At 39.1% G+C, this 17,062-nt stretch overlaps 3 protein-coding genes across 5 annotated transcripts in view; all 3 read left to right on the top strand.

Moving 5' to 3' along the window:
• The window catches only part of LOC144630680 (uncharacterized), a 109,688-nt gene that overhangs the window by 27,340 nt on the left and 65,286 nt on the right, over positions 1-17,062 (top strand). The gene's annotated exons all lie outside the window — the stretch shown is intronic.
• The window catches only part of LOC144630939 (uncharacterized), a 64,349-nt gene that overhangs the window by 26,903 nt on the left and 20,384 nt on the right, over positions 1-17,062 (top strand). The window lies entirely within an intron of this gene.
• LOC144630685 (uncharacterized) overlaps positions 758-17,062 on the top strand; it is an 81,591-nt gene continuing 65,286 nt past the window's right edge. Inside the window, exons 1-6 of the mRNA XM_078489058.1 lie at positions 758-1,331; positions 1,628-1,684; positions 8,704-9,081; positions 9,475-9,717; positions 10,598-10,882; positions 13,322-13,921. Coding sequence (XP_078345184.1) covers positions 1,064-1,331; positions 1,628-1,684; positions 8,704-9,081; positions 9,475-9,717; positions 10,598-10,882; positions 13,322-13,921 — 1,831 coding nt within the window. The 5' untranslated portion in view covers positions 758-1,063. The remainder of the gene's footprint in view (positions 1,332-1,627; positions 1,685-8,703; positions 9,082-9,474; positions 9,718-10,597; positions 10,883-13,321; positions 13,922-17,062) is intronic.

Raw genomic sequence — 17,062 nt, 5'->3', positions numbered from 1 at the left:
TTGTACTTGCCGCAAGCATACAAATCAGGGACCGCGCAGGACGAATTTGAGTGGGGGGGGGGGGGGGGTGTGCTTAAAGTCGAACCCTGAAGTGAGTAAACTCAGGGGGGGGATGTCCGGCGGCATGCTCCCCCGGGAAAATTTGGATTTCAATTTCACTTAGATACCGGAAAAATGCATTTAAAATTTTAACGTTCAGCGCTTAAAGTTTAAGCGAAGGGCACGTAGTTAACACGAAGGGCACGTAGTTAAAATGTACAGTATTTAATTCTACGGGTTGATAATGTACAAACAAATATGCAAAACATCGTTGATAAATTTCTTAGGCGTTTTTGCATCAACGGTTAGTACGTGAAAAAATTTAGCTCAAGATATTTCACCCTTTTGCTTGGAAAGATAATTTGCTGGCCGCTTAATGGAGGTAAAAATCAATATAAATAATACACTTGCGACAGCTAAAAGGTGGCCGCGGCCGCTTAATAGAGGTGGCCGTTGAATAGAGGTATCAAATACAGCAGTTTACTGACAAAAAAATCGGGACTTTATATTAGCAAGTGGCCGCTTAATAGAGGGTGCCCGCTTAATAGAGGTCGGACTGGAATAATTAAAAAGGAAAATTGCAAGAATCCAAAGGAAATTATTTTAATTAAAATAATAAAATGTAAAATGGATTTAACATATTAAAATATGAATATCTGTTAAATTTACAAATGTTTTACAAATGTTAACTTATGAAGCTTGAAACCCAATCATTGCAGTTACAACTAGCCTTTAAGTTAAAAAAAAAATCATGTGTCAAGGGTATTTATATTTTGTTTTCGCTTTTTTTTGTTTTCGTTGTAACCCGTGATGATGGTGCATTGCTATATCAATTGAGCTGCGTTATTCGTATTTGGTGTTTGCGTGTCCTTGCCGTCTCCAGGTCGCGTGACGTTTTGTGGGTGCGGCGGTGCGGGCAGACTTGTTGTCACGCAATGTTGTCTTTGGCGTGTCCGCCATCTTGGCTTGCAATGCAGAGTTAAACGCCGTTTCCTTCCACTAAGGATCTCTTCCTTCACATAAGATGTCAGAAATCGAGTATAGTGATCTTCTTTTCGAGATCAGTGAGAAACTTGACGGAAACAAGCTCCCAAGATTGGTGTTTATGTGCAGAAATAAGATAGCGAAAGGCAGGGAAGAGAACATTCAAGATGTACTCACGTTATTCAAAGAACTAGAGCAACATCATTCCCTTGGAATTGATCGCTTAGACACTTTGAAAGAAATCCTGACACAGATGAAGAAACGACCGCTGCTTAAAAAGGTGGAGGAGTTTGAGATCAAAAGAAAAGGTATTCTATTGAATTTGATGTTTATATTACATGGCCCGGGACAACAGAACAAAAGGTTTATGCAAATTTGTGATGCCGGAAGTCATTCAATTATAATACATGTACACAAAACGATTGAACTAGCCATTGACTACTCTGGAAGCATCGATTTAACTATTCTTTTTTTCACTTGGTCATTTTGATCCTTTGATCTTTCGATGCTTGTCCTTCTAGAACCTGTATTTTATGTTACGATGTGTGGTTTTTACCACCAAGGGATTTATGATTTATATTAATGGCTACTGCTTTTATTTCAGCTCAGTCAGTTGGTATCGTTTCATCGTTGAAGCGGGCGGCAGCATCTATAAAAGGAGGTGAGGTGGACATAAATTAGATTTAACAAACCACATGCAAACCTGGTATTTCTGGAAGCAACCTAACAAGCTTCACATACAGACATATCTACAACAGAAATACTATCCAAATATGAGTTTGTCATCTAAAGTTTCCAGTTTTGTATTGGCTATATGTCATTCCTTGTAGTAATTTTATTATTCCACTTTGGTACAGTAAGGTAAAGCCTGTGCTCAGTATTGATCAGTCTAGTAGTGGCAGGGGTATTTTGCAGAATGCAGAACACAGAATGATGGTCAGCGGTTTGCTTGCAGTTACCTTCACCCCGATTTGCTTGCGGTTAGCTTTTATTTGTTGGTTAGGGCATTAAACTATCACCGTTCTGTCATTTCTGCCATGCCATCATTCTGCAGTCTGCATACTGCGTTCTGGAAAATACCCTTGCCGGATCAGAAGCATGAAGCGCTTCTCTTCTGGATGGGATTAAAATGCAGGGCCGTACATAGGATTTTTTGTCTACGGGTGCAAACTCTGCACTGTGGGGGAAAACTCCGCACACCTTTAGTTTTCTTAGTTTTTTTAGTTTCCTGGCAGGGGCAAATGCCCCCCCCCCCCCTGCTATCTACAGCCCTGCAATGACCCTGGCCAGGTTACTTGATCTGGAGTCCAGTGCAATAATCATCAGGTCACCTGTACCAGCATTCTTTTTGCTACCACCTGCATAAAACTGACATTGCAGTCAGCCTTGATAGATTTGATACAGTCACACTGTAGGAGTTTTGAGATAATGTCAATAAATATTATTAAATATTATTCGTCGAGGCGAAAGTTGTAACCGGAAATGCGTGTCCTCAACAACAGCAGGTCCCTAGTCAAGGAGAAGTTCCTATTAGAATTGTTTTGCTGTACAAGGATCAAAAAGCAGCAAACTCAGTACGCAGACAACTGAGCGATCTCAGCCGAAAGATAAACACCGAGATCCGTCCAGTTTACACCAGCCGTAAGATCAAAGACACAATTAAAGTGAAGGAACAGAAACCGCCCATCGTAAACCAACAAAGCGCTGTTTATTATTATAAGTGTGATCTGTGTGATGCAGATTACGTCGGCTATTCTTGTCGACACTTGCACCAGCGCATCGAAGAACACAAAGGATCGTCTATCGGACATCACGTGAAAGAGCAACATGGAAAGGAGCCACACAACATCGAGAAGAATTTTAAGATTTTAAGAGGGCGTCTTTCTTAGAAGCACCCACTCAATCTCGCTTAAAAAATAATTTTGCCTGAAACTCTGTCAGCTGAAAGACATTACCAAGACAAGAACTAAAACAGATATGGTTTGATTTGAAATGATATTCTGGCCGCGTTAGGAGCCATAAAATATTTTCCCTTGTCGGCGCCGGTCACAACGTCTCGAAAATTGAAAAATATGCACTTTACGTAACACTGTAAAATATTTATTTCGCATCATCCAGCCGCAAATTTTATATCAACTTGCTCATAAACCTTTCTAGTTTTACAAGACAGTCACAATTTGCCTCTCAATTCTCCTGAAAAGGCAAAATCGAGCGTATTATGACCACTACTAATCGCCTTTGAGCAAAGGCTGTAAATTGGCTTCGATTTAGAGGCTATTTTTTAAATTTTGGGACCAACCTAATACTTCTAGCCTATCCAGCCAACAAGAGTAGTCGTTTATCTACAAATATGTGCAAAATCCCATGTACGTTTTCAATATTTCAAAAATTATGACCGTTTTTATCAGCACATGTACCAGCATTTTCGATTTTTCGCCTATATTAAAATCGACTTCTCTCGAGCAGATTTTGACACACATACAGCCTACCTGCTTCTCATCTCGGCTTATGTCCAACGTTAGACGGTTAACAATCCCCAGATTGCTATAAAATCTCATAATAACTCCAGCAAATTGGTAGGTATTGCCTTCAAAACTTGAGCACCACGGCATCTATCGAGTCCCTTGTTAGCGAGCGAAAGCCCGAATCCAAGGCTACATTTCGCACTAAATACCCCATTAAACACCGTTTCAGAGCCGTATTTCTTCGAGAATCAGACAAAAGACCCTCCGAGACTGGTATTTAGAGAACATAGCCGTGATTTGAGGTCTTAAATTCCGAAGAAACAACACCATTTACAGTGTACATCTCGACAATCGATACTGTGTGATGCTGTTTCCGCAGAGGTCCGCATAAATGGGGAGACCGCTGCTCGCCTGTGCCAACAACCACGGCTAAATGTTACCATATTTTTTTAAATCAAAATTTGGAAAGCAATTTCGAGTTTTAAAGAAATCAATCCTATAAATAAATAAACAAACACGAAGCCTCGTGCCAAATGGCCCATACTGTCACAGCTTATCCCGGTCTCGATAGCATTAAGCGGCTAGGAATATTTCTACTCCCTCCTGGATGGAATTCTAGTCCATCGCAGTTCCCCACCCCCCGGCCCTCCCAGCATTATTTTGCCGGTACCTATTTATACAGCTGGGTGAGTAGAGGCGCTATGAGATTAAAGTGTCTTACTCAAGAATAGTACAACACAGTAACTCTGGCCAGGGATCGAACCCGGACAGTTCGATCTGGAGTCCGGCCGGCGCGCTAACAAATAGGCCACCGCGCCTCCCATATGAATGAATAAATAAATAAATAAATAAATAAATAAATAAATAAATAAATAAATAAATAAATAAATAAATAAAAATAAATAAATAAATAAATAAATAAATAAATAAAAAAAAAAAAAAAAAATTGCCTCATCCTGCCATTTTTAATTCTCTGGACAGTTTAGCGTCGAGGTTTTGCGGAAAGTGTTTATTTGAATGTTTCCTTTTTCGTGATGGTGTTCTGATTTGTAGCAGAATTTAATGCCAGATCAGTGTCTGTGCTCTCCAAATTTGCGTGAAACATTTTTACGGATAACTAGAGTACGGAATAATGTAAAGCTCTGAAACTTGGACAAGTAACGGTAGTTTATATAGTAGTCTTCTACAATCTGTAATATTCTTGATTTTTTTTACTCAATAGTTTTGGTTTTATTTTTCGCGGCATGACAGTGAAAACCACCTATAGGATGTGATGGTACAGGTATTCTTAGCCTGCCTGCCTACCTTAACATTATGTTTTGATGAGAGGGATGAGAGGACTTAACGTAATGAAAGCACAGCTGCGTTTAGGCATGAAGCCAAGACCACTCAACGACTGTCTGTTACTCTTATGGGATGTTTAACATTGTTTTAGTCAGAAACACATTCATATTCACGGATCATGTCCGTCAGCTTGTCTATCAGAATTTTCTTTTTTTCTTTTGATTTTACAGGAATCCCAAAGTGGCTACAGGTGGCTTTCAGCATGACCACATTGAATTTTTGAAGCGTGTTGCTGTAGTAACACTCACAGAAGTCATACGTGTCGTAGCAGATGGGATGGGAGACGTTGATTTCTCTGTTAACCTGGTCTACCAGGTTAACGGGTATTTTCCTGGAGGCATTGGACATCTTTCTCGTCATCCGGCGACATTTTGGGAAGGGTGCGCCTTTCGCCCAGTTCTTTCTCCTAGAGTAAACCGTGCCGTAAGGTGTTCTTTAACCTTCGGCGAAAATCTAACGTTGCTCCTCGGTTTGCTTAGGGCCCATCCTCAGATCTGCACATTATTCCGTACTCTAGTTATCCGTCAAAAATTGTCCAGAGTATTAAAAATGTCAGGATAAGGCAATTTTTTTTTAAGAAAACGTGGCAGCTTTCTGGCGGCCGTCTAAAGTCTTGTGTGGCGTGAAACTCCGAAATTCAAAATGCTATATCTTACAGACGGCGAATGATATTTATTTATTTATTTATTTATTTATTTATTTATTTATTTATTTATTCATATGGGAGGCGCGGTGGCCTATTTGTTAGCGCGCCAGCCGGACTCCAGATCGAACTGTCCGGGTTCGATCCCTGGCCAGGGTTACTGTGTTGTACTATTCTTGAGTAAGACACTTTACTCTCATAGCGCCTCTACCCACCCAGCTGTATAAATAGGTACCGGCAAAATAATGCTGGGAGGGCCGGGGGGTGGGGAACTGCGATGGACTAGAATTCCATCCAGGAGGGAGTAGAAATATTCCTAGCCGCTCAATGCTATCGAAACCGGGATAAGCTGTGACAGTATGGGCCATTTGGCACGAGGCTTCGTGTTTGTTTATTTATTTATAGGATTGATTTCTTTAAAACTCGAAATTGCTTTCCAAATTTTGATTTAAAAAAAATATGGTAACATTTAGACGTGGTTGTTGGCACAGGCGAGCAGCGGTCTCCCCATTTATGCGGACCTCTGCGGAAACAGCATCACACAGTATCGATTGTCGAGATGTACACTGTAAATGGTGATGTTTCTTCGGAATTTAAGACCTCAAATCACGGCTATGTTCTCTAAATACCAGTCTCGGAGGGTCTTTTGTCTGATTCTCGAAGAAATACGGCTCTGAAACGGTGTTTAATGGGGTATTTAGTGCGAAATATAGCCTTGGATTCGGGCTTTCGCTCGCTAACAAGGGACTCGATAGATGCCGTGGTGCTCAAGTTTTGAAGGCAATACCTACCAATTTGCTGGAGTTATTATGAGATTTAGCAATCTGGGGATTGTTAACCGTCTAACGTTGGACATAAGCCGAGATGAGAAGCAGGTAGGCTGTATGTGTGTCAAAATCTGCTCGAGAGAAGTCGATTTTAATATAGGCGAAAAATCGAAAATGCTGGTACATGTGCTGATAAAAACGGTCATAATTTTTGAAATATTGAAAACGTACATGGGATTTTGCACATATTTGTAGATAAACGACTACTCTTGTCGGCTGGATAGGCTAGAAGTATTAGGTTGGTCCCAAAATTTAAAAAATAGCCTCTAAATCGAAGCCAATTTACAGCCTTTGCTCAAAGGCGATTAGTAGTGGTCATAATACGCTCGATTTTGCCTTTTCAGGATAATCGAGAGGCAAATTGTGACTGTCTTGTAAAACTAGAAAGGTTTATGAGCAAGTTGATATAAAATTTGCGACTAGATGATGCGAAATAAATATTTTACAGTGTTACGTAAAGTGCATATTTTTCAATTTTCGAGACGTTGTGACCGGCGCCGACAAGGGAAAATATTTTATGGCTCCTAACGCGGCCAGAATATCATTTCAAATCAAACCATATCTGTTTTAGTTCTTGCCTTGGTAATGTCTTTCAGTTGACAGAGTTTCAGGCAAAATTATTTTTTAAGCGAAATTGAGTGGGTGCTTTTAAGAAAGACGCCCTCTTAAGGAAGTGCCAAAGCAAGCTTGACTGTTTGATTTTTGAAATGCTTTTTATTAGACTTCTGAAACCGAAACTTAACAAACAGAGTGACTCGCTCCGCGCGAAATTATTTGTTTAGATATTTTTAGGTATTTTAATGTTCTTATTCTCGTCGTCTTATTCGCTTGCTTTACGTTTTTAATTATATCTTTTACAACTATGCATGCCATTCGCACAAAGTTATTTTTTAGCCATTTTTAGCCTTTTTATTCTTATTGTCTATTGTTTGTATGTACATATTTTAGCGCTTTTACTATATTTACACATGTAATTTTATTCTAACACCTAACTTGAAAATGACCTTCGAACGGTCGAAACGTCGTTCCAATTTTTTAGCGTTTAATTTCATAAATTTATACAATTAAATATTATTATTATTATTATTGTTATTATTATTATTATTGTTATTATTATTATTATTGAGATAATTATCATAGGGACAAACATTTAAATAATCACCATGACAACTGGTTACAAGGGCAGTTGGCAATTAGCCAATTTCGTTCCCAGGATCTCTCTCTCCCTGCTCTTGGAGGTGCAGAGAGAGAGACCATGGGAACGAGGTTGGCAATAAGCCTGTTATTTTAGCCACCGATATTTGAATGATTCTGTCATTTACATGCTAATTAAAACATTTTTAACAATGTAAGGTAGTACTGAAACCTATTGATATTTTTTTAAGACTACCCAACAGTCAAGGAAAAACAGCTTTTTCTTAGACTTGAAGGCTACAGTTGCAATGCAATGTTCAGTCACACCAAAATTTACATCATTCAAGCTATAAATAAGAGAATTAACTGCCTTGTAATTTGAGCACTGAAAATATCCCCTGTGAATTACTTCTGAGTGTTAGTTTCAATGTCCTTAAGTGGTTTTGTCTTAAGTGTGGAAAGTAATTCGCGTTTGTTTTGGTTTTTAATTACTTCACTTAGTGATTGGCTTAAAAGACCTTAAACCACTTGGGCCATTTCCTTAGCCAACCAGAAGTAGAACCAAATCCAATTGTAACTCCCTCACACATGTTTTCCTGTACTTTGCTTCAAGTTTTGATTAGTTCACTGGAATTGTTTGCATCCTTTCAGTTTGTGATTGGCCAAAGTAATGTACTTTGGTTTTGGATTTACAATACTCAATTGAAAACTAATCTAAATGAGTGACTAATTTAACTTTGAGCTCCCCTTATCCTTAGACATTGGCTCAAACGAACAAATGGGTTACCTGCGAGCTGGGGAGGGGGAGGTACCTAAAATGGACTGGCATCCCATCCAGGGGGAGTAACCAGGATAAGCTCCACCTCAGGGGTATGGGCCACTTGGCCTTACCTTTATAGGTGCCAGAGCAGGGGGGCAGGGGGGACAGCCCCCCCTCCCAAACAAAAATTTTGGGGGGCTCAGTCCCCCAAATTGCTTGCACAGCGTAAATAGATATTCAGTCTCGTTTCGTTAGGATCGCGCTTGGAATGACTACCAACGAAACTCCTTTCTCCAAAACGCTACAATCAATCTGTTACGATTGTGTTTGACATTACTATGTGACATTGGCGTACATTTCATGCCCACCGACGAAAGTTATGTATTGTCCCAAGCCTTGGAGCCAAGTCAGAATTTGTATAGAATTTGTATAGATCGGAAATAGTATCATAATACTATTCTGGCTTGTATTTCGTACCTAGACTTACCTATTGTCATGTTTCAACAGCCGTTAAGCTGGTTTGCAACGTACGTACGATTGCTGGAGGTCTTCTGGTGGTTACCAGTGGTATGGCTCTACGTAGCTGCACCAGTCTTGACGAATTCGTGGAAGTCTTTAACAAAGTTGTTTTGGTTTCGTACTCTAAACTGGTTGAGATCAGCGAGGGATCTTTGTGCTTCACAGTGCAAGCAGAGACAGCCTTAGCTTTGAAGGAGTTATGGGACATCTACAAAAGCGGAACATTGCAGAATCGCCTTCAAGAATTCCTTGTCACTGAAGACATCAAAGAGCTGGCGAGTGGGGAAAACGTTGAGGTGTCTGTGTATATCGATGAACAAGAGTATAAGGAGGCTTATCTTGATCTAATGCTTCTTCAAAATCGTGGTAAGGTGATCGCACCTACGAAAATTTTTGTATGAACATTCCTCCCACAATCGTCTCTGAAATCGTTAATTTTTCGTAAAATTGGGACATGAATATTCGTGATTTTTTTTATAATAGCTCCTGGCAAGTAAACATTTAATGCAACAAAAGCTGCGTGATGAAACTGATAACCGAAATACAGTTTTTGTGAGCTGACAGTTTAATCTATAATCAAAGGGGACTATAAGCGGGCGTAGGGGTTTAGTATATATTTTACAGTCTTACTTTCTGTGACAAGTATTCATTATTCAAATATTTATTTACAGTTTTATCTGTATAGGTTAGATAGATTAATTGCAGAATTCAGGAAGAATTCATTTATTACAAAATAATTTTTCATTTAATTTCTTTCAGTGTCTGATATCAAAGAAGAAGAAAGACTTGAAGGAAGACGTCGAAGGAACTCCGACTCTTTTCTTTGCTTCAAACCAAATGAAGATGACGTGACTTTGATGAGACTAAAACATGCAGAAAACAAATTGAATTTGGACAGCCAAAGACTGCAAGCTTTAGAAGAGGAAAATAAGAAGCTTAAAGCCGAGATTGCACAGGCGAAAAATGCACTGAGGAGATTGGGCTGGCACGAGGAAGAGAGTGGTAGGGATTGTAAGAACTTTACGTTTTACTTAAGTTTCTTCACTCTACCCGAGAAACAACAAAATGGCTTGTAACGTGAAAGCGTAAAAAAAAATGCTTTTAAGTGGCGGCAGTTTAGGAAGTGGTGTTAATTTGTCCGCCTTGGGAAACCGACAGTCATCAATTCTACATCACGAATTTTCTGTCACTTTAAAAACAACTTCGAGCTTTCGATTTTTATTGAAATTATAAATAAAGCGTAGTGAATATGGCCCATTGTGAGGCGCATTAATTCAAACAACTGATGCCCGCTTAAAATTTAAAGCCCACCTTCATTTTTTGAAACTCAAAAATTGTACCTTTCCTTTCTATCCTTTCGGGAAGTTTATTACGATTTTATTATGATTTTCGAGAAGGACATTTTTTTTTTTTTGGGGGGGGGGGGGGGAGCGGGGTGGTGGTGGTATGAGAACTCCCAACACAACCATAAAGAAAAGTTAGAGATTAGTTTTGCTACGATATTTTACCTTATGAAATAAAATTAATATATTTGTACGGTGGATATACATTTTAAGCAAATGAAAGATCATCGCAGTGATGTACTCCAAATGCTTAAAATGTATATCCGCAGTACAAATATATGAATTTCATATATTCATTACATATCTTCTCCATCCACGGGTATATTACGAACTCACAAGTGTCCAGCTCCAAGTTGGCTTGATAGCTCAGTTGGTTAGAGTGCTACACTAGTATCGCAGAGGTCATGGGTTTGATTCCCGTTCAAGCCTGAATTTTTTTCACGCTTCCTTTTCCCAACTGCTTAAGTTGAGTACATTACTGCGATGATCTTTCATTTGCTTAAAATATTTTACATTGTTGATGCACGTTACCTTCACAGCTCAGGGAACTGAAAAGCTTGAAAGACCTGGAACGAGCCGTCGAAGACATTCTGATTCCGATTTGTATTGCAAGGCAAGTGATGAGGAGACTAGAGAGAGTAAGGGAGACCCGGAAATATCTGTTGGAGATGAAGCAAGATACGTTGATCCCGAGAAATACGCGTTTGTTCAGAGTTACCTGCAGAACATCCGTTATGAGACGCAGAGTATGACGACAGAGACAAGTGACAGTGGGCTAAGAACACATGGTGCACCAACTGATATTGGAATGGAAGACATCTCTGGTAACTATCAACAAGTTATTTGGACAATATTCTACATATTAGAGTGATAAATGATCGTCGCAGTGAATTTCCAATTTAAGCAATTGGAATAAAGAAGCCTGAAAAAAATTCAGGGCTTCAACGGGATTCGAACCCGTGACCTCCGCGATACCGGTGCGATGCTCTACCAACTGAGCTATTGAAGCCACACATTGGGAGCGAGGTCAATTGTGAGTTCATATTTTCCCGTGAGAGGAGTGAAATGATGTAATGTATATGAAATGATTCATATATGAACTGCGGATGTATATGAGAGTGATAAATGATCGTCGCAGTGAATTTCCAATTTAAGCAATTGGAATAAAGAAGCCTGAAAAAAAATTCAGGGCTTCAACGGGATTCGAACCCGTGACCTCCGCGATACCGGTGCGATGCTCTACCAACTGAGCTATTGAAGCCACACATTGGGAGCGAGGTCAATTGTGAGTTCATATTTTCCCGTGAGAGGAGTGAAATGTTGTAATGTATATGAAATGATTCATATATGAACTGCGGATGTATATGAGAGTGATAAATGATCGTCGCAGTGAATTTCCAATTTAAGCAATTGGAATAAAGAAGCCTGAAAAAAATTCAGGGCTTCAACGGGATTCGAACCCGTGACCTCCGCGATACCGGTGCGATGCTCTACCAACTGAGCTGTTGAAGCCACACATTGGGAGCGAGGTCAATTGTGAGTTCATATTTTCCCGTGAGAGGAGTGAAATGATGTAATGTATATGAAATGATTCATATATGAACTGCGGATGTATATGAGAGTGATAAATTTCCTCTCACGGGAAAATATGAACTCACAATTGACCTCGCTCCCAATGTGTAGCTTCAATAGCTCAGTTGGTAGAGCATCGCACCGGTATCGCGGAGGTCACGGGTTCGAATCCCGTTGAAGCCCTGAATTTTTTTCAGGCTTCTTTATTCCAATTGCTTAAATTGGAAATTCACTGCGACGATCATTTATCACTCTCATATACATCCGCAGTTCATATATGAATCATTTCATATACATTACATCATTTCACTCCTCTCACGGGAAAATATGAACTCACAATTGACCTCGCTCCCAATGTGTGGCTTCAATAGCTCAGTTGGTAGAGCATCGCACCGGTATCGCGGAGGTCACGGGTTCGAATCCCGTTGAAGCCCTGAATTTTTTTTTTCAGGCTTCTTTATTCCAATTGCTTAAATTGGAAATTCACTGCGACGATCATTTATCACTCTCATATACATCCGCAGTTCATATATGAATCATTTCATATACATTACATCATTCTACATATTACACGACGGAAGTAATCTGAAGGTCAATAACTATAATTATTATACATTGTAGTAACTTGCTGTCTTCTCATTGGCTAAGAGCCTACAGCTAATTCTGGGAATCCGCGCAGCGCAGGTTGCACGCGCAATGCATGAATTCTAAGAGCAATGTGTCAGGCATCTGGCGGCGAAGGAAATTCAAGTTCGTCGATTCGCTTTTTCAACCGAGAAATAATTTGACTTAAGTTTAAAAATTGTTGGACAATAAAGTCTCAGAAAACACAAAATGACTAACAAAAATTGGGAAGGAACTACGAAATACTTTGAGTAAAAAGCATTCAGCCGGAAATAGCACAATTTTTGAAACAGGTAGAAATCGTTTTTCATTATTTTCTTTATCAAAAAACAATGTATAATAAAACAATTATTAGATTCGGTCTCAGCCTTCGGTTTCGGCTGATAACACTTACATTGACCTTGATTATTCCGGATATCACAAAAAGACTACAAAAACCTCATCCAATAATTGTTTATAAACCAGTCAGATTGCTTCATTACCGGTCCAGTATTTTCTAAGTATTGGACCAGCTATTGCAACCTCGTTCCCAGGGTGCGGGGAGAGAGACCCTGGGGAGGAGGTTGCAGCTTTTGTCCCAAAAAGTCCCACGCGATTTCGTGCGTTGTAATGGCTTACAAAAGTGAAATGATAAACTTGACTCTGATAAAAAACTATCGTTTTTTCAGTTGGTTTGTAAAACATCGTTAGGGAATTCTTTTCCGACCGAAACCTGACTCGGTGAGTCCTCCCTCAAAATCGTGTTCTTTTTATCCTTTCCGCTTTTATCTATAAAAATCTTTTTCAGTCGTGTAATAAATGTCTTATTAACCAAGCTTGCTCGGGTCCGTAATGGGAGAATATTGGCCTTTGGTCTTTCTGCACGGACCCGGGGGAGCCTCCCTGGTAGACTAAACGGGAAGGCAACGTCCAAAAGGGGTATCTTTTTTCAGGCTGTTTTAAAATAAAAGGGCAGGAATTTCACGAGTTTAAGAAAGTTAACCTAAAAACCTAGTACTTTTTGTTATTACACAGCTATAGTATATATTTACCGATTATTATCTTATCTTTTTTCTTTTTTTTTTCAGATGACAACTATACACTTTGCTTGAAGGATCTCAGTAGAGAAGTCACCAATGAAGTGTTAATGAGGCTAAAAGCTGACATAATTGTAAGAAAACATTTTTATCAGTCATTTGGAATCAAAGATTCCCACAGGCTAAGTTCGGTTGATCTTTTCGATTACTTCCCGGACACACCTGTGAAGCTAATGAAAGAAGTGTTTAAAGCATTACAGTTGTATGATCTGGTAGATTTGCTGGAGAAATCAAGGAAATCGCATCCTGCAAGATCGCTGCGGATCGCTCTTCCTTTACACGAGATAGAAAAATTGAGGAAAACTGCTGAGCGTCCCACAACGTATCATAGCAGTGCTGCTGTTTTGATTATTGATGCTTGTCGCTGGAATTATGGCACACAAGGGATTAATTCTTTTTTCAAAGATCTTAACTCCAAGAGCGAAGTAACTACAATTAAATGCAGAACTACGGAGGAGTGGGTAGATCTGACGTATATGCTAGAGAGGCAAACACCGGAGTTCCAAAAGATAGAACAGGAGTTATATGAGAAGATAGAGAAGACAAAGTTGGCTGCAACATCGGTCATTGACAGGTGGATACACAATGAAGGTTGGTGATAATAAGAAGAAAATATCCTTCATTACCTTTGTTTAAGTGTTTTGTACAATTTACTTTGACTCGACTAACGCTAATATAGATCGATCTTTTTTGCGGTAGCCATCGGTGTATCAAACAATAGAAATTGTTTGCATAAGAATCATTTTCATTGTTTGGGGACACCAATATAGTCGCCGTGATGTTCTGTAAAACGAGCTTATTCAGCGTATTACACTTAACTATATGTTGTATTACAACAATTGGATTATGAGCTGGAGATTTTTATTTAACAATTAGATTATGATTTTGAGTTTTATATGAGTGAATAGTCAACGAGGCGCATCCGAGTTGAGTATCGCCTAAAGAAAACGAGGGCAAGTAGACTAATTGTTTTAGTAGAAACTCTAAAGGATTGCATCCAAAACCTTCAATGTTATGTACTTTTAAGCCAAAAATCAAAAAATCAAAAAAAAATTGTCCCTTTACAGAGCAACGCGCACGAGATCATGTTCTATCAGCGATTTATTTATTTATTTATGAATCAATCTAGGGGAAACCGCACAAACAAGATAGGGACTACCATTATTGTGATTTCCGTGGTCGGTTCTAACATTTAAACATTACTTCACTGTTATTGACTCTCCAAGATCATCCGTTTACATGTAGTTAGGAAATAACATGAACGCCTCATCCATGAAAGAGGAAGAGTAGAGAAGCACATTAGACCCTCGCCCTGAGTGACACATTTATTGCAGAGAATAGGCTATCCCAATACCACACTCTGTAGAAAGCTCGATCATGAATACAATACGGAGCGGGATATCCTCTTTGACCATTTCAATGAGACGTGTGCCCATGTAAACGTCATATTTTGAAAGAAACATCTTCAAACTGATAATAAATACAGAGTGTCCGAAACATGTCTTTGAAATTTAAAAGTGTGTTTATTTTTTCAAATGTTTAATTTCGCTCATATTTTTAAGAAATTTCGCTAACATTTTGAAAGGTACGATAGTCTTTTTTCTGAACCTGCACGGTAGTGGTCCTATACCACTTATATATATCAAACAACGTAGCTCCTAGCTTCCTAGTCACCAAAGGAATCGAATTGTGTACAGTTTTTGCTGGACGCACACACTTGGGACTTTAGCCCAGCAAAATTAAGATAAAGAAATACGAACGAGAATTTGTAGAGTCAATCCTTTTCAAAATTTGGGTAAAACCTTACTTGAGGGGGGGGGGGGGGCATCCACTCCCTCTTGTACGTCCGAGGGTTAATAAACTGAACTCTTGCCGATTAAAATAAATGTTAGCAAGTTTTAAGAAATATATAAGCAAGACGTTTGGTCGCACGCGCTCGAGATAATTTAAAAGGATGTTTTTTCGCCCAAAAGAGCAAGCGAGACTTTTACTCGTAACTTCGGTAATTTCTTGGCATTCTCTGTCTCTGGTATTCTTTTAACGCACAATTTTGGAGTTAAAATATACAATATTAAAAAATATTTGTATATCTTTGTATCACTGCTATAAATTTCGCTGAAATCCCAGCCTCGTCAGGCATGTTCCGCCATCTTGGATTCTAGATGTTTTGGTACGCAGTGTATGATGGATAGTCCACCGACTTCATGTAAGGCCTCACACAGAGTGCCATATCATATTTCTACTTCGTCAAGCACTACTCTAGGGAGTTTTACATAATTCCACTCCTTCTTCGTGTTGATGAGGGATCCCTTTTCCACTCGGTTGATTATCACGCTTTCTGCGATTTGTCTTAGCATGGCATCATTACCAAACACCCCAGTCACCAAATACTCAGCAAATACCCTCCAATAAGACTGACAGAGATGACCTAACACCCTCTAATGTCACTGCCAAAATCGCTCGCGAACATTTTGTTTTGAAAGTTCTTAAACCCCCAAATATAGAACTAGAACTAGTCGGAAAAAATCTATCCCCGAAAGCTATCTACCAATTGCCTTTTAAAGTCACGGTAGAAAACAAACTTAGATGGATGTTTCCAATATAAAATCATTCATGGCATCCTTCCCACAAACAAACGTGTTTTTAAAATGGGACTGAAAACGTCACCTCGCTGCGAGCGCTGCAATTTTCCCGACGAAACTTTAGCTCATCTTTTGTATGAATGCCCCATTACGCAAAATTTTTGGCGTGAAATTGTTATTTGGTGGAACGAGAAACGATCGGAGAATTGTTCTTTAAACGTGACAGATATTCTGTACGGCTATAAACCAGACTGTACTAAATTTTACGCCTTAAACCATGTTCTAATCGGAAAATATCACATCTTCCAAGCTTGGTTGGATAACAGCCCCCCAAGCTTTAAATTTTTTTATCTCGTTCTCAAAGACAAAATCCTTTGTGAAAGCAGAATCGCTTTTAAAAACAACACCTTGTCGAAATTTAGATCAAAATGGACAACATTAAGCGCTCTTCCGTCTCAAAATGTTTCCACTTAGAATGTGCCACCCGCTTTTTTTCCTACTTTCTTCCTTTTTTCCCCTTGTTTCCACTAAAAATTGTATTTAGAACATTCTGTTGTGAACCAACTTTGTACTTGTACTTATATGTAGTGAAATTGTGTAAATTTTTCTTTGTATTATCAATATTGTATTTTTTTTTGTTTCGTCTTCTTTTTTAATAATTAATATTGTTAAGTCTAATGAATTCTCTTCAATTAAAAAAAAAATAAAAAAAAAAAAAAAATACACCCCATTCACGGACATTTTTGAATTCTTGCCGTTCCTTCTCGTGTTACTCTACGCAATGTTTCCATAATGCTGATTTCTCGTCTTGGTTCTCTAAATCCGCTGTGTGCTCTATGCCTCTTGTATAGGCATTTCTGGCTGTCTCACCAATGTACTTATCTTTGCATCCCAGGCATTCAATCTTGTACGTTACACCGTGGGCTTTTCCCAGCTTGTTTGCAGACCAGGCAGTCTTCTCTCCCACACCTTTGCCGTTTGAATTAACGGATCGGACTTCTCTAGCACTTCTAGCCTGTCTTTTCTACCACCTTTATCCTATAACCCTGGTTTCTGATTTCTCTCTGGTACTCCTGGTACTCCTTCTGCAGCTGCGATCCAGGTGTCGCAGGCACGAATATAACCGCTTCGTTTCCACCTTTCTTGTATC

Source organism: Oculina patagonica, chromosome 11, assembly GCF_052425735.1.
Source record: "Oculina patagonica isolate OP01 chromosome 11, crgOcupat, whole genome shotgun sequence".
Classification (NCBI taxonomy): Eukaryota; Metazoa; Cnidaria; class Anthozoa; order Scleractinia; family Oculinidae; genus Oculina; species Oculina patagonica.
The sequence above is the reverse complement of the archived record's forward strand: the minus strand, read 5'-3'. Positions and strand labels throughout refer to the sequence as shown.